Source organism: Rhyacophila brunnea, unplaced genomic scaffold (assembly GCF_057557595.1).
Source record: "Rhyacophila brunnea isolate RB1 unplaced genomic scaffold, BYU_Rbru_1.0 scaffold_4, whole genome shotgun sequence".
NCBI lineage: Eukaryota > Metazoa > Arthropoda > Insecta > Trichoptera > Rhyacophilidae > Rhyacophila > Rhyacophila brunnea.
In genome coordinates this window covers 46,200,654-46,228,166 of record NW_028233068.1, presented here as the reverse complement: position 1 = coordinate 46,228,166, position 27,513 = coordinate 46,200,654, and the positions used below count along the sequence as shown (strand labels likewise).

Below are 27,513 nucleotides of genomic sequence, written 5' to 3'. Positions count from 1 at the left end.
GTAATTATATACCGAATCGTCCTAACACGCATGCGCTGTGATGTGGCCATGTGACAGTGACGATAGTACACTTGGCAGAACAGAAATGGCGCTGACGGATGATCTGTTGCACGAGATTGCAGTACAAGTCTGCTTCGTGTATCATTGCAACGGTTAGAATGCGTTAAGTCTATTTAACATGAACCTAAAAAAATTTTCATTACACCTGCCTACCCTTTTCATTACACCTGCCATAATATTCAGTATTTAAAAAAAATCTGTTAATGTTTACGTAATCTCCACTCCATGGAAGTTCACAATATATGCTCCATGTGGTAGCACGATGTAACATTAATTAAAAAGGTTGATTAAAAAAATACTGTAAAGATAAGATGCATAATAAATTCAAATTAATGCATATTATAATTATAATTAAAATAAGTATGCGGCATTGAAGTCCACTTTGGCCTGTGAACATTAGTTAAAGAGATTTGCATTTGATCGGTAAATATGACGCTGAAAACAATCTTTTCTAACTAGTTTCGAAAATTCCTACATACATGGAAGCAATAATTATTATATTATCAAGTCTTGCAAAATAAAGGTTAACTATAAAAAAAAAATTACAATAATCCTTACTATTTTACAAATTTTATAATTATTATAAATGGCGACACCTATTTCAGTATTACTACGATCGTTACAATAATATATACATGTGCGGCGACACAGCGAGCGACCGCATCGTCGCACTTTCATAGACAAGCATTTTAACAATTTTAAAATAGTATGTACAGGTCTTTTTTGAGAATCTTTCACATTAAAAAATTATAATACCTATTACGAACCGTCAACTAACTTTATTACACTTTATATACTTTATGATCATTTTATATTTATATTTTCATCATGACTAGAGGTAACAATATTATTTAACGCTGTAGGCTTTCTTCTCAATGTTATTCTATGAGAAATGAACATCTATTAATAATATAGGGCAGAGGCGAAGGGCGGAGGTAGGCTGTGGAGATTCGACATAAACTTTGTTAGTTATACTTATTTGTTTTCATTGAACTAAGAGCTAAGGATATAAATTGTAGATGGAATTCGTCAGTTTTAAAAATTCAATTAAACCTCGCCTAGACCAAACCATAATATGTAGTAGACGTAGAGTATGGAGATCCGACAAAAATAATACACACTTCTTCAGTCATACTTATTTGATTTCATTAAACCAAGAATGCAAATTGCAATGGTTTTAAAAATTCGATGAAACCCTGCCCAATCAAACCATAATAGATAAAAAATATTCTTCCATCTATAAAATATCTAAAGTTATGTATGAATGGCATCATTTTAGATATTTTATAGAGAAGAATATTTTTTTATCTAATATGATTCGATTTAGGCATGGTTTAATTACATTTTAAAAACTAACCAACACCATCTGCAATTTCTATTCTTAGTTGAATGAAAACAAGTATGTCTGACAAAGTTTAGTGTACGCTATTTGTCGGATCTAATCAGTCTACCTCCAGCCTTTGCCGCTGATAATATAGGGTAAACAACTTTTCCAAATACCATTCATTACAATTCGGTAGATTTTTTCTGGATATTGTCACCAGGTTTCGCCTTCCAAGTCTGGATCTCACATCACTCGATGTATAAACCGATTAAGAAGAGAGTTTCTAAATGATTACACATTAGTGAATTTAATAGAAAATTAGGAAATCCAGTCTTACGACAGTGTCACACTGGGTTAGAATTAAATGCGTTTCAAAGACACCCTTAAGGTATTTTAAAACTGCACAATCATTTTAAATTTGTAATAATAAAGTCTATTTTCTTCTCACTATCGTGTCAAGTTTGAAAAAAAAAACAATGTCACCTGACCGGATCAGACGGCCAGGTTTTATTTAGACGATCATTTATTAGCGGCAAATTCTAAGAGCACAATAATACTGATGCATCGACATAATGATGTTCTCTCAAAAGAAAACAAATCGTATGGACCTCCAAGATACTTGAATGAGAATTGAGCTCATTTCGCAGTCAGAGTGAGCCATGGATTTCGGTTACAACAATTCTAACATTTCTCTCGGAACGTGAAAAATATTTTCTGATGGATCTTTTACAAGATGATGAAAGCGATTTCCGATGCACTTCTGAGATGAATAAATGATGTGTGTGAGAGTTTGTCTAGATGCCATATTGTGAAACTTTCAGTCAAACTCGAGGGTCGTTTCAATTAGAGCTATTGATGCAATAGGCTTACTAACTGAGGAAGCATCGATAATGCTTCACAATAAAACATCATCCCAGGTTTTGGTCAATCCTTTGAAGAAAAGCGATGGGGTTCAATGCAGGGGAGGCGGCAACCGTCTTCTGGCTCTCTTGTGAGCGTTGGCAGCTGGCGATGCGTTGGCGAGGGGGGCGGAGGCCAGACTGGCATCAGGCCCACCGCAGCAGTGGCAAGATCTCTTCACCCCTCCGGAGCCTCTCAGTGAGATTCTCCTCGCCGCGTTTCCCAGCTGACCACTCGCCGCTAGAGAACCTTCTTCCGGGGTGGAACTGCCCGAATGGACCACACCGCCTGCTCCGACAAATAAAAAACTCCTGTATTGCTATATTTACTACATTTTATTATCCAAAATCAACACATGCTGTTAAATTCATGGTTCCAAATGTATTTATCACTGCCGATATCTACGAGTAGGTAGACCCTGCAACTCACGATGTTCCTCAATAATGATAAGATATCCTCACGATAATGGATTTTAATTGACGGCGTTCATGAAACTTCAATGCATTCTTTTGAGTCCACCTTTAGTAGTGTTCCTAAGAAAGGGGGCGGCAGCATTAAAAGATATGCATTAATCTTTTATCCACTTTGATACATGCCATTACAAGAAAATTTTAATTAATACAATTAATCATGTAATGTACAAGTAACGAAACATTTGCCAGTAATGCTATATATATACATCCCGCTATCATTACTGCGTCATCTAATAGGACACTTTCATTCAATCTTGCGTCCAACTGTAATACGGCGTCCGGTATACGGACGCAGAATTGAATTCATGTAATTTTACGTTATCTCATCTCCCAACCGCTCATAGAGTCTAAAAACGAAAATAGCCCAGACGCAGTTTTGTTACCTCATAGGAACAAAATATGTATTTGTAGTTTGCAGTTTTGTCGCTGACGGCGCTACTAGCCATGATTGTATATTTGTGCACGTATCTTTTGTTTACAATGTGTCGCGTGTCGTACGTCCTACGATTGGCAACGCTGTATTCCAGATTTATAATGTCAGCACGGGTAATGCAAAAATAATATTTATTTATTCATTGCTCATTCCTATGATGTGACCTTCGGATAGTCGCGATGTATGGTAAATTAGGTAGGTGTGTATTATTATTTTATCGCATTACCGTTATTGTTTCGGATACTGTTTTGGAGTTTTAGTAACCTACTTAGCATTAAATTTTTGTACAGTATCATAAATATCTTTATTTTTATTGTTGGTAGGGAAAGATACTTTATTGAGCTTAGCAATTTTTTGCAAGAGTTTATTACCAGCTATTTTATTGATACTCGTATGTTTTTATCAATCATCTTAACTTTATTTTGGTACTTATAGGTAATTCTTGTATTTTTGTTTTTTGTTAAACTATTTTTCATTATATATTGGGTTACTTTTTTCTTATACATAATTGTGTTTTTGCCAAAAACCTAACTTTATTTAGGCATTATTTTTGTTATTTTTTTAATTATTAAATTATGTAACTATTTTGAAGTACATATTGGGTGCCTATTATTTTTATCCACTAATGTTTCTGCTAACTACCAACCTAATTTTATTTAGGAATAGTTATTTTCTATTATTAATTTGTATGATTATTCTTAAGTACAGATCGGGTAGGTACCTTTTTTTCTTATCCACTATTGTATAATTTTATCAATTACCTTAACTATATTAAGGTATTATGTACCAATAAAATGAAAATACTTTTTATGTGTGTCACGACACCCAATTATTATTGAATACTACGTTATTTTCAATGTATAAAAGATAAATAATATTTCATTATAAAAACCTTTTTTATTAATTGTTTCGGTACTGTTCGGTTATACGGAATACAGCGGAAAACACATTTTGAAAATAGCCGAGAAACTGGATTATTTGTTAGGTTAATCTAACCAAACCTAACCAAACCTAACCTAAACTAACCCAACCTAACCTAAACTAACCCAAACTAACAAATAATCCAGTATATCGGGTATTCTAAAAATGCGTTTTCCGCTGTATTCCGTATAACCGAACAGTACCATTGTTTCGTTACATTTTATGCTTTTCCTTTAAGATAAGGTAGTGACATAGCTAAGGGTTTTGCCGTCAAGGACGGTCCTTGAGTTTGCCGCCCTCTAATCTTCTTTTAAAAATGATATTTAAGGAAATGTTTAAAATACGAAGATACACGTTTTTACAATTGAATGGGTTATTACAAGACAATAATATGCCACAAAAACATTGTTTTGAGATATGAGCATTTTTATATTATCATAGCCGTTTTGCTGTGTTTATTTGTGTGTACTATTATTAATCTACACATCACAAGGAAAAACATAATATGATTTATCCATTGGCTATTAAAATATGAATGTATAAAAAAAAAATTGTGGCTTATGACTATTTTTCTTTCACCCAGCATCGGTTAGACCCTGGACAATGATGATGACATTGTATAAACTAAATAAATATCTAGTTTTTTTGTGTTTATTCAAATGTAGGTACCTATACAGGTATTATGCTATTAATTTTATATTAAACACTCTGCTTATACAATTAATGAATCCGCAAAATATAGTTTCACTTATCAGAGTAAAGGGAATCAGAGAATTTTGAAACTTAATTACCACCTACCAGTGGCAAAGGATGGAGATAGGCTGTTAAGATCAGCTATAAATAGTGCACATAAAATTTTGTCAGTCATACGTATTTGTTTTCATTAAAATAAGACTACAATTTACACACGGTATTTTTTAGTTTTTAAAATGTAATTAGACCCTGCGAAACCAATCCATAATAAATAACAGTCAAAAGATATTCATCTATCTATAAAATATCTAAATTTATGCAATTAAATCAAATGTAACTTTAGACATCTTATGGATGTTTAGGATGTTTATTGAATTTAAAAAAATGAACCAACAATATTTGTAATAATATGTAATCCAACGAAAACTAATAAGTATGAATGAAAAAGTGTGTAAAATTTTGTAGTATCGCCCAAAGTATACCAAAACTATTATGGTTTGGTTTAGGCAGGGCTTAATTGATTTTTTAAAACAAACCAGCACCCTCTGTAAATTGTAGTCTTACTTCAATAAAAACAAATACCTATGACTAACAAAAAACTATTTATGGCGGATCTTAAAAGCCCACGTCCACCCTTCGCTACTGCCACCTACTATATAGAAGATATCAAGATCTCCGATACTTAAAAATAAGTATTCCAGCAAAGACGGAAGAAAATTGAGGCGGGAGAATGAAAAGACAAAGGTTGGAAAATACCCAACATTACATATATCAATCATATCACGAAACATAATAATATAAATACGAGTACAATTCCAATTTTTCTATTCTAAATAATAGTCTCCAAAATACTCATAATTACGCACGAACGCTTTCACATTCAATAACAACGTACCTAACTATAAAACAAAAACGTAAAGAAATAGTGGCAACGTTGCAAGACGTCCGATTGTTGGGATAATCTAACGAAATATACAAGTTGGACGCACTAGACGCTACCCACTATAACGAAATATATGCAGGACGCCTTAATGTATTAACCCTTTTACTCCCACGGGGCCGATATTTCGGCCCACCATACCTATGCGAAAACTCCATCTGGGCCGATCCATCGGCCGAAAGTTTGGAACCAAATTTACGATTTATTCCAAATTTTTTCCCGTCATATTTCGTTCATGTAGACGAAGCATTATATTCACTGTGTGTGGGTGATGACTAACATTTATTTTAGTGTCGGCATTGTTTATAATTATGCCATACCCTAATAACTCACAAGTCATAATTGCTCTGCTGTCGAACTTGAGACCAAAGAGGGTCATAAAAATAATAAAACATTATTTTTATGACACATTTTAAATTCTGATATTTCTTTTAGTTGTTTTATGATTCATATATCACATTACAAAATGAAATTTGTAATTTTTGAACTAACAATGGATGCCACTGTATTTTTGGTAAGATGGTGAAAAAATACATGAATATAAATAATATTATAAATGATTTAGTGCTTTGAGACTTATTTTTTGAAATTACTTCATTCCATATCAGTTAGTCATCGATACTGTATCGAATTCTCTTGCGATTTCGTGAATTGAATAATATTCTTGAATACCTTGACACTATACGATTTTTTTTGATTACTTTATAAAAATTCTATTTCATAGAGAAATAATAATATGTTTATTTTTTTTTCTGTTACTACATAAGGATAGATTATATTATAAAATTTGATATATCAATTATAAATAAAAAAATGATGTCACACTTGTTTTGTTGTTCAAACATAGTTTTATCCGTTCATTTCTAAATAAATATTGATACATTATTTTTTTCTTTTGTTTTATTGATGTAAACTATCAATATTATTACTTATTATTGCTTTATACACCATTGAGAACACACAAAAAAAGTTTCAAATTTTTAAAACATGTGTAGAATTAGTTATTTAAAAAAAACTAAATCGACGATTTGTTGTCAAAAAACGCTTGGGAGTTTTCGCATATGCTAGGCTAAATCAGCTGGGAGTAAAAGAGTTAATATGAAAGGAGTTCCGATAAGCGGGTTATTAAAAGGTGGTTTTTTATTTTTGTATATTTTTAAATAAACGTTTTTCAAAAATTTAAATACCTCACGGTTGTCAGATGCATGACAAAAAGAATATACTTTATTTAAATTTACGAAAAATCAAGTCTTTCTGATGGACGCTATACTGTGGGGTCTGTAAAAGGACGCACCAATGATAGCTGGATTTATATATATATATATATATATAACAGATTATGTACAGCAATGGTGTAGTGTGCCTGTTGGATATAGGCAAGTAAGCAAGTAGTCAAGAATATCATATGTGGTACCCAATCCGTCAATATCCTTCCAATTGATGAGGACAGGGCAGTGTGTTTAGGTTTGTCAAAAAAATATAAAAATATTCATTCTTTTGGACCAGATAAGGTCTCTATATTTTTTTAAAGGGGTGTATTGACCTTGCCATAGAGAGCGATAACTCACCGGCGGGCTTGGTTAAAACGCTGACCCCTTCCGAGCTGCTGGTCTCGATCTCGGCGCCCATGTTAATTTCAGCCGAGAGGGATCGGGGACTGAGCACCCGACGGCCGGCCTTGGGTCCCCGTCGCCACGCCCCCCTCCTCCCATCACCTTCGGGACTGGTGGACGCGTTCGAGTCGTCGAGGCGAGCAGGCACGGGAGGCCTACCTGGCGCAATGACCCCACCCCCACCACCCGTCAGAGCACCGTGAAGGATGGGGCCGTCGGCAGCTCCAGGGGAAGACTTGATGACGGAGTTGACACGGAGGGGCGGTGGGCGTGGGGGCCGCGAGTCGAGGCTGCCACTGTCAGTGGAGTTGTCGTCGGCAGAGGCGGGGCTCTTGCAGCACTTGTCGCTGTCCTCGCTGGAGAAGTCGAGGAGACCCGTCGGCCGAATTTCCTCTGACCGGTCGGAGTTGGAATTGGACTCCCAGAAAAGCTCGCTGTGACGCTCTGGGGAGGAGCATGTCGCTCCATCCCTCTCTGCCATAAGGGCCTTGAGAGCATCGGAGACAGCACCAGGCCGCGCCTCGCCCCCACCAGCTGGGAAGACACTACCGTTACGCGAGGGGTCATTATCATCAGAGCCATCCTTCCCACCCGGTGGACCGTAGTGACGGGTCCGGCGAATGACCCGCGCCGCATGCCGGCGTCCCGATGCTTCAGCCGACGAGAGGTTGGGGTCCCGATTAACGACTGCCTCCCTTCCGTCGCGTCCATCCCGTGAGTTAAGCGAGCCGTCGGCCGAGTTGTCATCGGAGACGAGAGCGCCAAAGCGAGCCGCCACCTCCGCCGCTCGGGGGTAAGCGACACCTGTCGGTCGGCCCCCTCCTCCGATGCCCTCTATGACGCTTCGCTCCGCTTCGTTCCTTCTCCCTGGGCAGTGAGTCAGTTGGGATCCGTCCACCTCAGTAGGAGATGCAGGCCCATATGACATCTGAAGAGGAAAATATGATATTCATAAAAAAGATGGAAGATACAGAATCACTTGTTCCCTATGAGGGTGAATAAATTGATACTCACGTTCAGAGCCGTTTCTTCGGCATCATCGGCTAGTTCGATCTCCCCCGAATGGAAGGTGGTGTTGGGATGCATCCGGGCAAAATCAGATTCTTCTCCCCCTTCATCTAGAATGTGCTCCTCGTCCAGCATCCGGGAAGACTCCTCGGATAGAGGGCGGTCGCGTCCGGACATCATCATCATGACCGGAGATTGGCGATCGTGGTGCACGCCGTGGTGATGGGTGATGGCAGAAGAGTGTGGTCCAGCTGTTTGCGGTTGTGAATGTTGATGATGGTGGGGCGGAACGCAGCCATCCTGCGATTGGTCAAACTGCGACGAGGGGGAGGCGGCGAAGAGGAGTTCCGCTTCAGGAAATAAATCTGACGCGGACGGAGAGTCCACTCCGAGGTCTTCACACTCTTCAGAAAGTGATTTCTGCAATATTAAAATTTATTTAGTTGCAAATCATTCTAGTTCATTATAATAAAATTACTGAAATCAATTTTATTTTTGCACAATCGATACTTAAATAACTCGCCGAATCATTTCTCAATCCTAGATAAGTTAATTGTCATTACAACAATCTTAATTATTAATTATTAACGAAATTCATAAGTTCAAATTTGTTGGAGGAGCATGTCGCACCATCCCTTTCTGCCAAGAGGGCCTTGAGAATGTCAAGGACAGTGCTGGGCCGCGGCTCATTCATAAAATTTATAAGATCAAATTTGTTTGATCCACATTAACACAAATATGATGATATCCACCTCAATCATCAATCAATCGGTTAAAATCAACGAAATTTTAGTAGCATAGTCTATTAGGAATCATCATTATCCAAATGGTAAAAACAAACGATGACCCAATTATGCCTTGACAAGAAGGTCAGGTGATAGAGATTAAATTAGAAGCATACACAAGAGAATATCTTCACCTGTAGGCGCAACTCGTGTTCGAGGAGAGCATACTTGTGCCTCAAGCTAGCGGCTGTGTGGTGTCCAGAAATGATGTTACCACGGCTGTGTCCGTCCACCCCTGGTCCGCCTCTGATGACGTGACTCCCGTCTACTCCCTCCCCACTATCCACGCATCCTGCCTCCATTTCCATCTCCATGTCTGTCTCGTTCTCTCCGCCGCCGTCTCTCTCTCTGAGGTGCTGATGATGATGGTGTATCGTGAAGGAGGCAGAGTTGCTGGTGTGGAGGGTGACCGTGGATACGGCGGATGACTCTTTCTTCATGTGCTGTAAAATAAATCATAAGTTTGACTTTGTTGTTTAGGACGTAGTATTGATACTTCGACACTGAAATGCTTATCAAATTGCATTACAATGTTGACCATCGGTTTTTGTATATTAAATCAAGGTGGGTATCAATTAAATGCCTTAATTACTAACGTCACGGATCACTCCAATATTCCATTTTTATAACGTACTTAGACTTGCTAATAATTTATTTTTCTAGTTGATATAATATGCATGAGATGTTTTCAAATTATGTATGTATGGAATGTTATATACTCAAATCTTCTGAATTATTCGTTGAATAAAGGAAAATAGTTTATTATATTTCCATTACTGGTATCGATTATTTTATTTCGATATGGCGTCGCTGGTCACATGACATTATACTTGGGACACCAACGTTTTATTTCTTTAAGCGCTTGGCCACAGTGACGGGCGGGCAACGGTGTCTTGCGAAACGCAAACGTATAACCGTGTATGATATGCCCCAAAATATAGATATGTCTGGAAACATTTCACCCACGGTTATAAGTTTGAGTTTCGCAAGACGTCACTGCGCCGCCGCCCGCAAACCACTACGTTCTTGCACTCCGGGTATTATTTTATCTATGTAATTCATTCAAAGAAATTTTTGTATGTAAGCAATCAAGAACATCCATCATGAAGAATGTTTTCCATCTGCGGCGGAATACAAAAAAATACCTTTCAATCGACACATTTCAAATGTTGATAAAATTTGACACTACTTTTGTACAGTTTTAATTCAATGTTTTTGTACATGCACAGATAAAGGCCATCTATAACATTCAGGCCGCGGCACAAAGTTGCAAGTTCCGATGGTAGTGCTAGTCATTGCTTAACTTCTAATGCAATTTGGTAACCTGTTCACAGCAAATGACGATTTTCAATTGCATATTTAGTTTACATTAATTAACGTATTAACAATTTTTTCAATATGAAGCAATCATTTTCGAAAAACAATTTACTATATTGCATTCAAAGTACATATCAGCAATAATAAATGGCACTACGATCGAAATTCAGTTTCATGCCGCGACCCAACTATGGAGAGCTTTGGCATCGATGAGGGGTTTAGAAACAAAAACGGTAATTTTCATTTTTGTGAAATTGAAGTTTGAGTGAATTATTGGTCATTGCGAGTCATTAAACATCTGGTATATCTTTCTTGGCTTCGGTGGCCGCGCGGCATAAGCGTTGGACTATAAAGCCGTGGGTCCCAGGTTCGAATCCTGGGTCTGGCAAGTACACATATTGTTTTTCAATTTGTGTGTGTCAGGGTATGGACCTAATAGGTTGAGCAAGTGGCTGACATCCATTTCTCGTAAAAAACAAAATCTGTCAATGCAAACCTCCATTCTGTGGAGGCCCATATGATCCTATCAGGATCGGACATGGTCGAAAAAAAAAAAAAAAAAAAAAAATATCTTTCTTATAGAGGTATACTTTCTGAAAATAGTATTTTTTAATGTTGTTTGTATACTAATCAGAAATTATACCTATAAAGGAGAAATAAGACATCTTCATTGACTTGCCAACAATTTTCAAAAATGCTAAATGCTGTTTTTGTTTCTAGAGCTCTCAGATGTAGCGGAAGGACAGATTCTTCTGGCAACCACGACAAAATCACCTTCAAACGGTGTTAGTGTTATTTGAAAGTAACGATACCAACAACTAAAGGAGTCACCTACACTGCCAGAAGAATCCGACACCATTCTACCTTGGTTTGGTCTAGTCCAGAATTCACTAAAGTTAAATGAATGTGATTCTGAACCCTTGAACAGCCAAATTAAAGAAATAATATATCCTGACAGTTAATTGATAGTAAATTAAGATAAGAATATTACTTGTGCGAATTGTTTATCATCGTCGATGGATGGCGATGATTGCCCTCCGGCCATTACATGTCCCGAAGAACCGTACACCTTCTTGGCAGGATCGGAAATGAACATTTTGTGGTAGAGGTGGCGGGGACCCGGAGGGGATCCTCCTGGACTGTATGAGTGGTGCAGCACTTGAGACGTGTCCGCCATATTGGATTGGTCCACTCCTTCCACCTGTCGACGCCCAATTCTATTATTACTTCATTTGTTCTATGTTTATGCGGCAGGCATGTCGGGTTCAGATGTCTTTCATACAACTAAAATATCTTTTCTCTATTACTGCATGTGTGAAGACGCATTCATAAAAAGGAAGATACAGACGGCACTTGACTTTCGTACGTTCTACTTTCGTACATTTCGTAAAATTTTGATTTTTTGTTGATAATGCAAAAACTATGCGCTTCCATGCAGTCTCTCCTCTCTCCACAAAGAAAAAAGGGTGGTATTCAACTGTCTCTTGACAAATTTATACCTTTCACACCTGTTTACTATTTATAATACGCCTCGTTATCCATTGATTTAAATATTTTAAAGTACACCTTTTGATAATTTTTAACTTTTTTAACTCTACTTTCATACATTCAACATTCATACACAATTCCAGGAACCAATTACGTACGAAAGTCGAGGCCCGCCTATACTGATGAGACAAAAATAATTATTTATTTTATACAAAATACATGACAGTGCAAAGCTAAGAGTACAAACCTAACACACGTAATTGATGGGTAACATTATTATAGCGCAACATACCACAAAAGAAACCAATGGATAAGGAGGCATTCAAGAGTATACGATGTGATAATGGTAGCCAAGAAGGTGAAATGTAAATGGGCTGGACATGCTGCTTGGCGAGAGGACAATTGCTGGACAAATACCGAAATGCAGTGGTATCCGAGGTTCACTAAACGACCACAGACTACCTAAAATCTGCTGGATCGACGAACTCATAGAATTCAGTGGATGTACGTCGCAGTGAAGATCGAATCGACCACGGCTAATAGTAATGATTATTATAATACATGTAACAGGTATTGTTCCAACAGTTTCACAGTACATATAATAATTATTATAAAATTGCAAAAATTTTAAGATGGTATTTCTAAAATAGTATGACTACAGTAGAAACTTGATTATCCGAATTTCCGATTTTCCATTTCTCACCATGATGTATAACAAAATAAATAATAAAAAATAATTAATGATCTATTTAGAAATAGAAACCGACAAGTTTAACGTGAGGCTCCACGGCAGCTACCTCACTTTAAACTTGTCGGTCTCTACCACTTTGTCGGTTGATATGGACATGACAAGTGGACGTGTACCGGAAAATTAAATCTTTGAGAGAAACTGAGTGTATGGATAGTTCAATATGTAACTCATTCAACTCGCCTCCGGAATTTGACAATCTTGCCGTTCATCCTGATGCTGCATTCTGGAAGGAGAATCCACATAGCTGACGTAAGACGGAGACGTACTCCCTCCGTGACTCATTGACACGCCTCCGCCGTTTGAAGTGATGCTTTGGAGGAAACAAATAACATAAATAAGTATTAGAATAAGAAATGTTATAAAAAACATAGACTAACATTAAAAAAGATGAAGATTTTATAAGTGAATTGTATTATTTGTTTTAACTCATTGGTGACTAGGGAATCCAATCCCGAGCCAAAATCTTGATCCTGGGATTTCAGGATTACAATTTGACGATCCCGGGATTTGCATTTTTTTCAATAGTTAATATAAAATTTTTCTATATACAAATAATGTTGATAAAATCAGTCAAAAATAAATCTAGTATAATTTATACTATTTAAGGGCGGACGTGCTCAGCGTGGGTCAAAATGGAGCTTTTTTCTATTTTCAAAGATTTCCTTTATATTTATTTTAAACATTTGATGACTGCATAAAGTATTTTTATTACATAAAATAGTATTCTTTTAAACCTCTCGCTCTAATGTTGTAGAATATAGTCATATTTCAGTACATAAATGTGCAGTGGTGTTAAGATTTTTTACTTTTATTAATTTTTAAACGCATTTATAAAACCATCAGTATAATTTATATCGACATTATTATGGTGAAATATTTACAATAAAAAATTATATTGAAAATCTCTGTGATCCCAAATTTGACAAGAATTAGGCATTTTATTATTCAAAAAATGGGCAAGTTTAACACATTTGAAAATAATTCTAAAGATACTAATTATAAGCTATGTCTTTGACCATTCAAGTGTGATAAACATCCTACGAATAATGATTGCTTTATAATAATTATTGACCTAAGAATAAGGTAGTGTTTTTTTGAAATACGCCATTTCTTTTGGTATTCCCCAGTAGTTAAGCTACAACATACGGCCGTAGCCATAAATTGACAAACTATAATTGAAGTAGGGAGTAAAATGATGTTAACGCGCGTGTTTGAACATGTACCTAACCGATTTTTTTTTTTTATTCTTTTTTAAACTGTGTTAAAGTAAAAAAATCAGTGTAAATAAAAAATAATCAGTACTTTTTTAAACCGTGTTATTTCGAAACCGTGTTATTTCGAAACCGTGCAAAAAGAGGATCGGGTGTTGTAATGAACATCAGGAAATCTCTAAAAACTTTTCACTGTATTGAAAGGGAAAAAAATCACTCCGATGCATAAAAACAACTATATTATCCATACTAGTTTTGCTAAAAAGTCTAATCTTGAAAAAAACTTATTTTTTCCACTCATTAAAACTTGCCAATTTGTAGATGTTTTTGTATTAGGTGAATAATGTATATAGGTGAGACAATTTGAAAATTTATTGGTAACACAAAAACGTAAGTGGGTCGACTTTTTTTAAAACAGCATTTTTTTTAATATAGATCATCAAAATTACATGTCTTTTTCAATTGATTTAGAAGAGAAATGATTATACTTTAAGAAGTTGAAAATTTCAACTTTCTATCATTCTTAGTTTTGTTAAAAAAAAACCTCTTGAAACAAAAAAAGTTTCGTTTGCCTCTCCTGAAAATTCGACTTTTTGTAGATAGGTTTTTGTGTTAATCACCAGGACCACAAGGTTTATAAAATCACTAACATCATAAAATGGAAATTCAGTAATTGAAAACATGTCGTAATATAAATATCAAACTGTTTATATTAATCCAAACATTTCAAGAACATTTCAATTATGACACTGAGTGTGTTACCTCCAAGGCGTGTCGTCGGCATCTGCATTTCCAGCCTTGACAACGGCATGATGGCTGTTCTCGGATTCGATGGGTCGTTGTTCCACGCCCAGCCCGTATGTTCCGTCCGAAGTGGGAGGATTCTTTACGAGACCCGCCCTTTTCAATTGCTCCGATTCTTGATCTTCAGAAGTGACAGGCTCATTAGAGGCCAAGGAATACTGCGTTTCATAATGTTGCACTTGCTGAGGATGCTTTCTGACAAGCATCAGATTCTGAGCGCAATCCTGAAGGCCGTCAGTGGAAATTTTGATGCCGTCCCGGGTTAGGCCCTGAAGATTGACAGTCTGGAAGGCTTGACCCAGAGATGTCTTGCTGGCCAGCTGAATCAGGGAGTTTAGCCCCGCTTGATTTTGCACGGAATATATCTTCCCAGGTTCACCGGAATTCAATGAATGTACTTGAATCAAATTGAGAGTGGCGTTCGCAGGAGCTTTGGAGACGTGAATCTGGTGCAACATTTGGTCGTTAGGTCTTGGGGCCTCGCGAGTCGTATCGCTGCCAACAGTGCCGAGGAAAACGCAGCTGCCATCTGTCTTTCCGTTTAAATCGTCACCTGAGGTGTCATGTCGAGGAGTTGGCGGGCAGCTTTCGCCGCCCACTGATATATTTTCTTCTTTCAACGATTGGATATCGGAAGTTTCTGACTTCACAGAATCAGGGTTCAGTTCGCCACCGACAGTCACATTAGGGGCATACTCTACCAACAGCTTAGGGTGTTGATTGTTGGGTGGAGCAGCAGCCATCCAATTAGCGTCCTGTGCGGCATTGGGCGCAGCAGTGAGATTAAAGGTTTGAACGGTGTTGGCAGGCAAACGAACCTGCCGAACCTGACCTGGCCTGGCGAGCATTGGCTTCAGTCCAGCGGGGCCAATAAGTCTCTGCAGGAACAGGGCGTTAGCTGCTCCGCCGTCGCCATGTGGCACACTGAGAACCTTGGGGCCCTGATTAGTGACAATGGTAATTTGCTGGCCTCCCTTCATCATGGATACGGGCAGCAAGTAATTTGCGGGCATGAGGACGGCCGTGGCCTTTCCGGCACCTGGTCGGGTCATGGCGATGGTCTGACCGTCAGCGATGATCACATTCCGCTGGCTGTGGGCAGCAGCGGCAACGCCATTGGGGTCTGGCTCCTGCTGGAAGATGAGCTTCCCGGGAGCTTTCCGAGGACTTCCCTGGGGACTCTCCGGAGCGTGGGCGCTGTTATCGGCACACTCACCCTGCGACAGACCGCAAGAGCTGTCCTCAGAGCCCATAGTGCGGCCGGCGTCGTCCCCGCCCGGTGGACTCATCTCCTGCATGCTCTGTCCACCGCCGCCTCTCTTGGAGCTTCCGCCTTTCTTTCTCTTGGAGGAAGAGGAGGGGTTGGTGGGCGGATTGGACCTCCTTCTGGGTGCTGGCTTATCTTTGTCAGGGGAATTCTCCACCTGCTCTTTGTATTCGGCCAGAATATACAGGATCCTCTGGGTGGTCTGTTCATCTTCGAGGGGTTTCTGAAGGGAAGTCTTGGCGGCTGCGGGACTGGTCTTAGAGGCAGCGGCGACAGTTGCTGGCTTCCCGGACTTGCTCTTGATCGATTTGGAGCCGACCCTAGCGGGGGGGTTCGACCCAACCTTCTGCTGGTTGACTGAGATTGCATTTCCGACATTGTGACCTATCTGCACAGAGGGAGAATTTTGCTGCGGCGCGTTGACTGTGATTGCAGATTCCGGACTTTGGACGTACATCGCCGATGCGCCAGGAACCGATGTTAAAACTTTTTGGTTAACATATGTCACGTTCACTGTCTGATTAGGGCCAATGGAGTAAACCACCTCTCTCTGAGTGGGAAGCTGCTGTGTTGGCGTCGTTTCCGGAGTTCCGCCATCAGGCGTTGATCTCTGAGGTGAGGCATCGGAGAACGAGTTGCCGTTACCGCCAGGCTGCACTGTGCTCCTCTCTTTGACCTGCTCCAAAACCATGTCAAACTCTCTAAGCTGTTCCAGTGTGGATGAGCTGAGGTTTGACTCCTGGTGGGGGGTAGTGGCAGGGCGAGGTGGACGCGTGGGCTGCGGTTGCGTAGGGGCTGGTGCCCTAAGTGGCGGAGCGGCAGTCAGAACAAGTTGTTGATAGACAGCCGGGTTAGTCCCAGGGATAACGTTCCTCTGAATCTGAAGAACCGGCCTAACCACTCGAGTGCCCGTCATCATCTGCGCCCCCTTGCTAAGCATAGGAACTTTTATCCTCATTTGGGCCAAGAGCTGGTGGGCGTTGATTGAGTTGGGTGGTTGCTCTGCGAAAGACCGTTCACTGTCTTCAGTGCCGGCCTCAGCCCGCTGCCGCTCCTGGACTGCTTTAACGGCTGAATGCTCCAGCTCACCGGCATTGGCCATCTTTTCACGAGCCCGTTTCTGGATCGCCTGGAGCTGGGCCTCGTCGATGAGCTCTGCACCAGGCACCGTAATGAGGTTGATGGTCTGTCCCCCGCCGATGTTGACCGGAATCTGTCTCGTGTAGATGACGCCTCCATGCATAGTCTGAATGTTGACAGGGCCCATCGCGTGCTTCATCTGCTGCGCCAGAGTCTGGACAGCGGGCTGAGACTTCCTGACGAGCAAAGGTGGGCCACCAGGCTGGGTGACCTGCGCTGAGGTTGCGGCAACGGCGACGTCCTGAACGACAAGGCGTTCAGACCGATCAGGAGAGGATTCCGGCGCGGTCTCATCGGTCTTGGGGGATTCGTTACTCTCTTGAAAGACGGATTTGCCGAACGCTTGATTGAACTTGGGAAGACTGGTGGATTTCTCGGAACCGACGGGAGACAGCTTATTGGAAGAATTCTGAATAAACTTAGCATAGTTCTCTTCATACACAGATCTCGACTTAATCTCCTGCTGTGACTGCTCGCTCTGCGGGGAAGGCTTCTTAGAAGCAGGCCGAGCAGACTGGCCCTCAGGCGGTTTATGGCCCTGTTGAGCGGAACCATCGACGGGTTGCAGTCTAAGCACCATGCCACGCTGGTGCTGAGCGTTCAGTTGGATGGCCTTTCCATCAGCAGCCTTACAGACAAATTGGACCATCTTCTGCTCACCATTCCCCTGGGAGTTGGCGATGCTCGTGAGCAGGTTGACCCTCTTCAGCAACTGGGCAGCAGCTGAATTGTTCTTACCGGCCGCCCCGGCATTTACTATGTGAAGCACTTGATTTCCACCTTGCTGGGAGCCGGCCTCGACAAGAGACAGTCCGCCGAAAGCGGTCCCAGTCAGCTGCTGAGACTGGCCTGAGACACTGGCGCTTCCGGGTGAAGGATTCTTCCCTTGGACGATGTGAAGCACTTGAGCTCCGCCCGAGGCACTTACAAGGGATTGCTGGGAGCCATCCACCAGGAGGCCACCGAAGGGCTGCTGCCCGCCGGCCTTCCCCTGGACGATGTGTACGAGTTGCGGGCCGGCGGGGTGGGCAACGGGGCTAGAGCCGTCACCAGAAGGTTGGCTGAGGGGAGGCGGTAAGATCTGCGCCAGCGCCTGCTGTAGAGAGAGGGCGCTAATAGGAGAACCTTTAGCGAACGTTGCCATCTGCACCTGCTGCGTCTGCATTCCACCGATCGGGGGTCGAATTATTTTCTGAGATAGAATGTTCACCAGTGTCTGAGTTCTGCTCACCGGAACAAACCCGGAACTCGATGTCAGGCTCAGATGAGCACCCCCATCTGCCATGGAATCAGTGGTCATGACAAAATTCGACTGTGAGACCGACTGAGAGGTGGCGAAAACCAGCTGAACAGGTCCGTCGAGGGCGACACGTCCCGTGCTATTTCCGGATTGCACTATCAATGCATTGGCTCCGGAATCTGAAACATTCACGACAGTCGCATTACGCTTGACATCTTCATCATTTCTGGATATATCCACGACAGTATCATCCGTAGGGCGTCCGTCTCGTGCATCACTGTCATCGATCTCGATTGCTTCCCGTTGCGTGATAACGTTTTCCACAGTGTCATTCAATTTGGGATCTGCATCAACATCCCGTCCTCCGTCGCCGGAGGGACTCCGATAATCAGCGGCGCTGTTCGATGTGGCATTCAAAAAATCTCCTGAACTGGTGTGGGGACGTGCGGGAGCCCCAGGAAGAGCACTCTGATGAGCCCCACTGACGGCTGGCGGCTGTCCAAGCTGGACAACTCGCACTACGGTGGTTGTCCGTTGGGGCAGAATGTGATCTAGATCCCGGATTCCAGGCACTCGAGACAAAATCTCGCGAGACTCATCTGACAATAAATCAAAACCACTGATGGGTTTTGGTTTCTCTCTATCTTTTCTTTCGTTCACGTCTGAGAGCGATCTCTTGAGGCAGTTCAGCGATCTTTCTTTAGTGACGATTTCATTAGAGAGCGAAGAGAGAACGTTTTCACCGAAAATGGAATTGCGGGCCAACCGCCGCACGGCGGCGGCGCCATTTAAAAAGTTTTCCAAGTCGACCTGGAGCCGGACTGACCTTTCTGCATGGAGTTTTCGGGAAGCGGGCGCGCGGGATCGGGAGGGTCGCTGATGGGGGGCGCCCGACAGCGCGACCTCTCCCCTGTCGGAGCCCTTAGCAAAACCCTCCGGCGTTCCGCTCTCGCCGGCTGAAGAGAAATCTCCATCGCCCGACCCTCTTTCCTTGCTCCCCGCTCGTCCGGGATCCATAAGCGGGTCGCTGAAAATGGGTGAATAGAATGAATCCCTGGGACTCGGATCGCTCGGGTCCCCCGGAGCTCCAGGATCACATAAAAAATCCTGCAGATGGAATTGCAGGGTGGCCACATCAGATGCATCGGTCTCCGATTCGCTGTTGGAGCGTTCCTCTCCTTCTGAGAAGTTATCTTGGCCATCTCCCACGAGGACCTGCCGCAAGCTGAGGGCGCTGTCGTATATTTGTAGGTCTGTAATCCTGCTCTCTATTGGCTTGGTCACACGGCTCGAGTGAGGTAGGTCTATTTTTGAAATGCTTCTGCGCGATGACTTTTTAGATTGCGGTTGGGAGCTGCAGCCTTTTTTGCGTTTTCGTGACAATTGTGCAGACTTTTGATATGTTTTTACCGACCCGCCACCTGGAGTCTCCTTTGCAGATCCCATCGTCGAGATGTCAACTCCGTCAGAGAACTCTTCGATACTCCTCCTGAAAGATGACCCGATAGAAGGTCTCCATCTCTTTTGGAGAATCGGTGATTGTTCATTTTCATTCTCCGCTGTTAGATTCCCTGGCATATCTTCCGAGTAATGAGAACCACGATCCCTCAAATGACAGGCTTCATCCGTCGAGACTTTGGCAGTCGACGAGTCAGCTGGAGGGATCTCATCCGGTCGGATGGCAATCGAGAATTCTTCATCGCTGGCGGAGCTCAATACGTCTGGACACGGAGACAACGAGAGCGCTGCCGTCGATTTTAATGAGTTTTCAAAGTTAGTCCATGAGATGTTTGAGCATAATATTTTAGCAGGAGATGTTTCATCAACGACAGAACTATCAGCCGCAGGCAAAGGCGTAGAGGAACGGCAGGCGATTATATCCGGCTCCTCTTTGAAATCAATGGGAACCTCAGGAACCATGTCAGGTATTGCTGAACTGTCTTCCAAACGTACAGGCAAAAGGGATAGATTGTCTACATACTCTTCAAATGCCGTGAGATAAATTCCCTTGTCGCCACGGTCCCCGTCCCCTCCTAAATCTTCGATAGGAAAAATTTCTCTATTTGTTGTATCAAATTTTTCTCCATTCTCTTCTTTACCCTTTTCAGAATCTTCAAGGCTCACTTCCAAGATTTCGTCTTTCACCGTGGACAACTCTCCTTTGATGACTTTTTGAATTTCAAGATGGGAGATTTCAACATTTTTGGAATCTTCAAGGCTCCCTTCCTGGATGTCATCTTTCTCTGTGGACACTGCTTGCTCAACCACTTTTCGATTTTTAGGAAGGGAGTTTTTACCTTTTTCGGAATCATGAAGGCTTACTTCCATGATTTCATCTTTCACTGCTTCTTGAATTTCGAACAGGGAGATAGCTCGATTATCGTGTTTTACCTCTGTATCATTTTCACCTATAGCAGCATCGATACTTATTCCTATAATTTCAGCTGTCAAGCCTGGTAATTTTGCATTCCTGAGAGGTGACTTTACTGCATTTGTTGTGTTGGATTCTCCTGCGGGATTGTATTTTAATATTTCAGAATCAACACCGGTCGACTCTATTCTGTCATCTGTTATCGAGAAATCCTCAATTTTAACTTTTGTATTGTTGGAATTCAAATCCACGTTTACTTGGGGGACGTGTTCAATTCCATCTTTCATATCTTCATCGATTGAATTCGCAGGGTGAGTTTCCGGAGCGAGCGACTTCTGGGCATCCGCAGCGGTCTGCGCCCTCGTTCTACGGGTGAACACTCTCGATTCATCGGATTCAACTTCATTTCGCAAATATTCAGTTTCAAAGACCATTTTCTCTCTTCTCTTCCGAGAGCGTACGGCAGGAATATTTTTAGAATTTCTATGAGTGACCTTAGTGGACCTTGCACGGCGTGAGATTGTAAATGAATCACTGACAATGGGTCTATTGACTTTCAAATATGTTGGAAGATTTCTCATAATAACCTCCTGCAGATTTACCTTGCACGACATTTGTAGCTTGATTTTGTCCGCAAGAGGTATCTGGGAAACCTTTGTGTCTTTTAAATAGCCATCGGTGACAGTTGAAATAATCGGTACTGAAATATTTCGTCTGACCTTCTTCGATGCACTTATTTTCCGATCGTTATTTGAAACTCGTTTATTCGTTTTCAACGATTTTCCCACTGTAATGCAATCTGGCGATGTTATATTACCATTACTTAATGATGTATTTATTCCACCAGGGGGAGATAGTGTATAATCAACCGTTGCCGATAGAGGGTCAAAGCTGACGATTTCAACATCGCTGTCGTCATCCGAGATGAGATTCACAGTGTCAAGAATCCTGGGCGGTTGGATCTCTTGTCTATCTACAGGGTCTTGTTTGATGGAATGCGGGCTCAGTCGGCTCTTAGTAACACTATAGTCAAGTATTTTGATATTCACATTGTAATCCTTTCTTATATCCGTTTCTAAATATTTATTCTCTTCGCAATGTATTTTGGAATCCATTTTAGTGCCCATGGATCTCACAAAAGTTTTCAATACTCCGTCCCCATTGAAAGGTATCTTTCTACTTCGTGGAATAATTGGCAAAGTATATTTTTCCGGGGATGAATCTGAGTCTATAATGAACAGATCAGGATCCGGAGAATCATACAAATTATGTGAACTGTTTTTCGGTGGGGTCAGAAATTCATCTCGTCTGTTCTCATTTCCCGCGAGAGTATCGGAACCGCAGGATAACGCAAACGCTGGAACTTCTATCCATATTTCAGATCCCGCATCAGACAGCGCTGCAGTATTGGAGCTTTCATCTATTGTATCACTAGTTTTACTTTTTGCAAGATCAATATTGACTGTATCGGTGTCGGCTTGAAGATCATCAGTTGCTGATTTTTCAGGATCAACGGAAATGTTTTCAATGGCATTACTATCACCCGGTAAGCTGACTGTTGTACCATTCATTTTGATATCTCCATCAATAACGGATGACGTGGGCTCATCAACTGTCGGTTTTATTCCTCCGGATGCTTTGACATCATCATAGTCAATATTTTCAATATCTCGCGTATTGCTTTCCTCGCAAGATATTTGAGGAACAGATTGAATGTTTTCGGTTATTGATGTTCTCTGATGTTTAAGGATAACATCAGGCAGCACAGATACAACGGCTGAGCACTTTAATGTTTCTTCTATTGGTTTATGGTTATGTTCAATAGCATTGTCCCTTCCTACATCAACTATTTTATCATTCAGTCGATGGCTTACGGTGAAATCATTTGAACATTCCTCGATCACATGTGGCGATGGCGCTGCAGAAGACGAGGCTGCCGAATTTTTGTTCCTGCATTTTTCCCTGTCTCCTTTGCTACTGTTTTCTAAGACTACCGTAGCATTCGGTTGACAGGGTTCAGTCGTTGAATCTATCGCTATAGCTGCCGGACTGCTTAATTTTATTCCTGCCGTTTTTTCACCATCATAAACTATAGTGTCTCCAAGACTTGAGCTTTTATTTTCTAAGCCAACTGACTCAGTATTCGATTGAATATCTTCAGTTATTGAATCATTTGAATTTTCGTCGATGACATCGGGCAACATGGGCATAGTTTTCCAAGAATCTATATCCAGTTTTTGTGGTCTCTCAGCATCAAACTCGTTAAGATGTCCGATCACTTGGCTGTCACTTTCCGAGTCGGTTATTGAATCTCTCATATTTCTGTCGGTAATGATCGCTGATGAATTCAACCTTGTGTCATCTGACTCGTGATGGTTGTAATCTTTATCTCCTCCATTATTTTGGTCATCACTTTCTACACTATGTAATGCAGAATCTACTGATAAAACAGTTTCCTCTTCTTTTGTATCCGATTTTTTACATTTCGCAAACACACCATTGAGATCTTCTTTGTTTTCCTGGTCAATAGTTAAAATTACAGGAACAACGGCGGCCACCAGATCTGCAGGTAGATCGGTCTTCGACACAATTTCAGATTCGCACGTGTCAAAATCACTATTTTTTAATGAGTCTTTATTAAAATTATCTGACACGGCAGGTTTGATCAGGTTTATGCACAAACTGTCATCTGGTGTAATATTTTGTTCGACAATCGAACCAGTTTCTTCAGTTTTCGAATTAACTTGTATTGCTGAAAAAAGTGATGGCACCCTATCATCAGTTTTATCACAATTGTCATTCGATTTGATGGGCATATGACTGACAGCCAATTCAGCATCTTGACTTGTGATCAACACAGAAAAAATATGCTCGGCATTATTTGTAGTTGAAACGTTTTCGCAATCAGTTTCAGTGCAGGATTTTTCTAAAGAATTTTTGTGGATAAACTTCCCAGCGGGTGATTCCTGTGTACCAGTGTCTTGATCGCCAGTTCGCTTTGGGCTGTGACTTTCTGCTTTGGAGTCGGTCATTCCATTATGTTTACCGGATACTTGTTCAGTGCGAGGACAGTGGAGAGATAGGTTTTGACTTTCTGATCCATTAAAATTATTCCAATTGTTTGATAATTCATCTAATATATTTGAGCTAGAGTGATTAATACTGATCTGGCTAGATTTGCTGGACTCATGTCTTTTTGGTGCGACTCCATCGGGATGAAGCGGACTATGTTTAATGACAGGATATGCCGCACACTTATCAGAGTGAGAAGACATTTCGCAGTCATTCGAACTTTTAACAGAATCAATGTCATACGTGTCAGACAGATTGTGTTCATTCGTAGTCTTATCATCGACATTCTTTTTTAATATACTACTAAAACTAGGTAATCTTATGTGAGATGCTATGTTAGCCTTGGGGGAAATCTTCCCATCACGGACATCGGTTGATTCCGACGGCGCCGCGTGAGATGTCCCGCAGATGTTATTCAAAATCTTTTTTGGAGATTTTGGCACAGATTTATCAACCGGATTACTATTTGAATCTGCCGCTGCCGCCGCACATTTAAAATCTGAATAATTTTTAATCGTAATATGGCTGCTGTGATCGGAAAAAATAGGTATTCTTTTGGGTATATTGATAATACTCTGTTTGATAATATCACTTGAACTTTCCCTATCACACTTTGACAGTCGAGAGCCTGACGTCTGACAATCCGTTCTGTACACCTCATCGGGTGCATTTTTCAACTTTACCACTAGACCGCAACTTTCTGCTAGCTTATTGATGGTGGTGGACAAATCATTGGTGTCTCTCGATTTAGCCTTAGGCTGCCTGCCTGGAAGGCGCTGTCTGCATTCACCGTTCTCAGCAAGCAGCTTGTGCAAGTCGTCGGCGGCTTTAAAAACTATATTAGATTTGGTGGAAGTGATGACCGGTGAAGAAATTCTGAGAGGAACCTTATTGTCATCACAATTGACTTGTTCTTGGGGCGGGTCAGCCAAGGAGACCGTCTTCACCGCTGACTGTTTTTTCATGAGGTTGCTGTAATTTTTTCTCGCATACGTCTGAAGAATAGAGTCAATTTTTTTTGCCTCTTTTTTAAAATCAAGTCCAAAATGATTACTTTCCGTTTTATGCTCGACCGAAGTGATTTTGACATCGTACTTTGCAATTTTGTGCAAAATTTTTGGGTCCAAGGCTAATTTTTGTAATGGTGTTTGCACATCTTCAGTATACACTACGTTTAGTAATTTATTAACATTGTCGGAAGTAGAAGCAATAGAATGCGAAACATTATCAGTCACCTGTCGCGGAGTGACAGTATTTTCTTCTACTTCTACTTGCTGATCACTCCGAATAAATGAACTCGTGGTATTCTTTTCAATGTCCTTTTGAGATAATGTAGATGATCTGTTTTGATAGTTAATTAGCGGTATATTCTGAGGGTTTTCCGTTCCAGCAGGTGGATTATGGACATGGGTGGGATTATGTCTTTGAGGGTCATTCGGAATCGGTAACTGAGAGCTGAGGTTAATAACAGTATCTGCGGATTCTTGAATTTTGACAATGGTATTCTTGCAGTCAATCTTTTTCAAAATAGAGTCTTTGACATGTTGAAGACGGGACTTATCGGAAGACTTAATCTCTGCTGAATCAGCCGATCCTTGACCGGCGTTCACAGTAAACTTCAGGTCTGCGAGAAATTGTTCATAAGAAGTGATGTTTATAACTTTTCTTTTAGAATCCGAGGGAACAGAGGTTTCCTTTACAGCGTCGACGGTAGGATGTTGAGATTTCTTCAAGGAACACAGGTCACCAGGCACTCGGAATTGCTGTAAAAATTCAACAGTCGGTTTGTTTTCTCGGCTGACGGTATGGACCCCATCATTTGCTGACTCACGGTCAGACCGATCACCATGAAATCGGAGTGGAATCTGGATCTGGTCGGGGTTTTTTATTTTAGAAATGGTCGGCATACGAGTGGAATTTCTGTAACTGAGAAGTTTTTCCGGGGACACGTCCAACCCGCAGGGATTGCGAACTTTGATATTCGCAGTTTGAAGACTCGCCGTATTGACAACTTTGGGTGTTCTTTGAGGTTTTCTCGGAGGCTTGGCAGCCTTGGTGATAGAATTTTCGATGACCGTTGCTTTAATGAGACATTCTGAGTCGAAATCCAAATAGGCGTTGTCACGATTCACTGCGGTAACGTTGGAGTGAGACACGGACGGCGAATGCCGGTGAAGGTTTTTGAAATCAATGGGTTTGTCGCCGTCCAGATACTGCCAAAAGTTTTTGATTTTAGTTTCGCAACCACTTTTAATGTTGGCTTCCGATCTTGAAGCAGACTGCGACCGCTCTCCAATAGACGAGAATTGAACGTTCGGCTGATTCTGGATGGAGAATTGATTGCTATTAGATGGCTCCTGCAGATGAGAAGCGGTGGAAGGAGTCCATCCGAATGGCTTGGAATCCAAAGTCGCAGGGATGATATTCGTTGTCACTTGAGCGCAGCTTGCAATTACAGAATGTGGGAGTGACTTCTTCTTGCGAAACGAAAGTAAACTGGATTTCTTGGCGAGAGTCGGAGCGTTTTTATGATCAGTATTCTGCGAGAAGGGGATGAGATGAGTCGAGACAGCGGCATGATTCGGTTGAAGATATGATTTAACAGCGGCAGCAGAGCGAGCCAGTTCCATTTCGATTTCCTTTTTCCTCAGCGCCTCGAACTTCTCCATCTGCAGCCTGAAGAAGGAGGGTTTCGCGACAGGTTTTTCCATCGGCTTCTGATAGAAGGGCATCGGCTGGCCATTGGAGGATTGAGCGGATGTGACGGGCGGCTTGGGGGAGCAGACAAATCGCGGTCTGGGCATATTAGTAAAATTTGCAAACATGCCTTGAGAATTTAAAGGTGTCCAATGTGTCGAATCTCTGATGATATTGTTTTTAATTTTCATAATGGGTTTCAGCAAACTGTCACTATTGGCTGATGAGCCAGAATTAGATTTCTTTATTTGAGATTTGCATTTCACATCTGAAATGTTCTGTTTCTTGGGGCACTTTTCCTTCTCACGTTTGATTTTGATAGAAGTGTTCAGTTTGCCATCGGAAAGCTGCGATCCATCTTCCGAGGACTGCTTTTTCTTGACGAGTTTCTTTTTTGTTCTCTTGTCTGCAGCTTTTTGTCTGTCACTGTCGACAGACCCGTCTGACAGTTGCGACCTTCTCTCTCGCTCTCTTCTCTCTCGCTCTCTTTTCTTCCGCATGGCTTCTTCGTATTCTATCTCTTCCCAATCCTCTTCGTCCAGCTCCAGATGATGCTCGTAACCTTGGGAAACGATCGAAACTTTCAGTTAACAGATTAGTAGTTACCGAGCAATCGATTATTAAAATATTACTCCTGTCAGCTTAGGAAAGTCAGTCCAAAGAAATTACAGATGAATTATAAAAAATCTATGTAATTAATGACTATGGTAAGACATCAGTTGATCGAAGGGACTTTTTGTAATAGGTTCAAAAAATTTGTCTTTTTTGGTTTTCTTTGAGATGAAATTTTCGCTAATTTGTAATATGTTGAGAAGATAGTTTTATTAATAATTAATCTATGTTGACAAAGAAGCGTTCTGAAATGAACTGGCTCTCATACAAAGCTGTTTTTAAAATGCAATATCTATGGCTGTTATTATCTGTAAAAAAAGGATTTGAAATACAATAGAAAGCTCGTGAGAAAATGTATTGAAGCATATAAAAAATGTAACACATCTATCTATG

General features: G+C 41.1%; 1 protein-coding gene across 1 annotated transcript in view; it reads right to left on the bottom strand.

The window, feature by feature from the left end:
• Nucleotides 1–1,593: 1,593 nt before the first annotated feature.
• Nucleotides 1,594–27,513, bottom strand: part of LOC147067448 (uncharacterized) — a 62,598-nt gene continuing 36,678 nt past the window's right edge. Inside the window, exons 9-15 of the mRNA XM_085953974.1 lie at nt 14,680–27,070; nt 12,887–13,016; nt 11,459–11,668; nt 9,285–9,593; nt 8,372–8,785; nt 7,313–8,285; nt 1,594–2,572 (exon numbers count right to left, since the gene is read on the bottom strand). Of these exons, the coding sequence (XP_085810100.1) occupies nt 2,337–2,572; nt 7,313–8,285; nt 8,372–8,785; nt 9,285–9,593; nt 11,459–11,668; nt 12,887–13,016; nt 14,680–27,070 (14,663 nt within the window). The 3' untranslated portion in view covers nt 1,594–2,336. The remainder of the gene's footprint in view (nt 2,573–7,312; nt 8,286–8,371; nt 8,786–9,284; nt 9,594–11,458; nt 11,669–12,886; nt 13,017–14,679; nt 27,071–27,513) is intronic.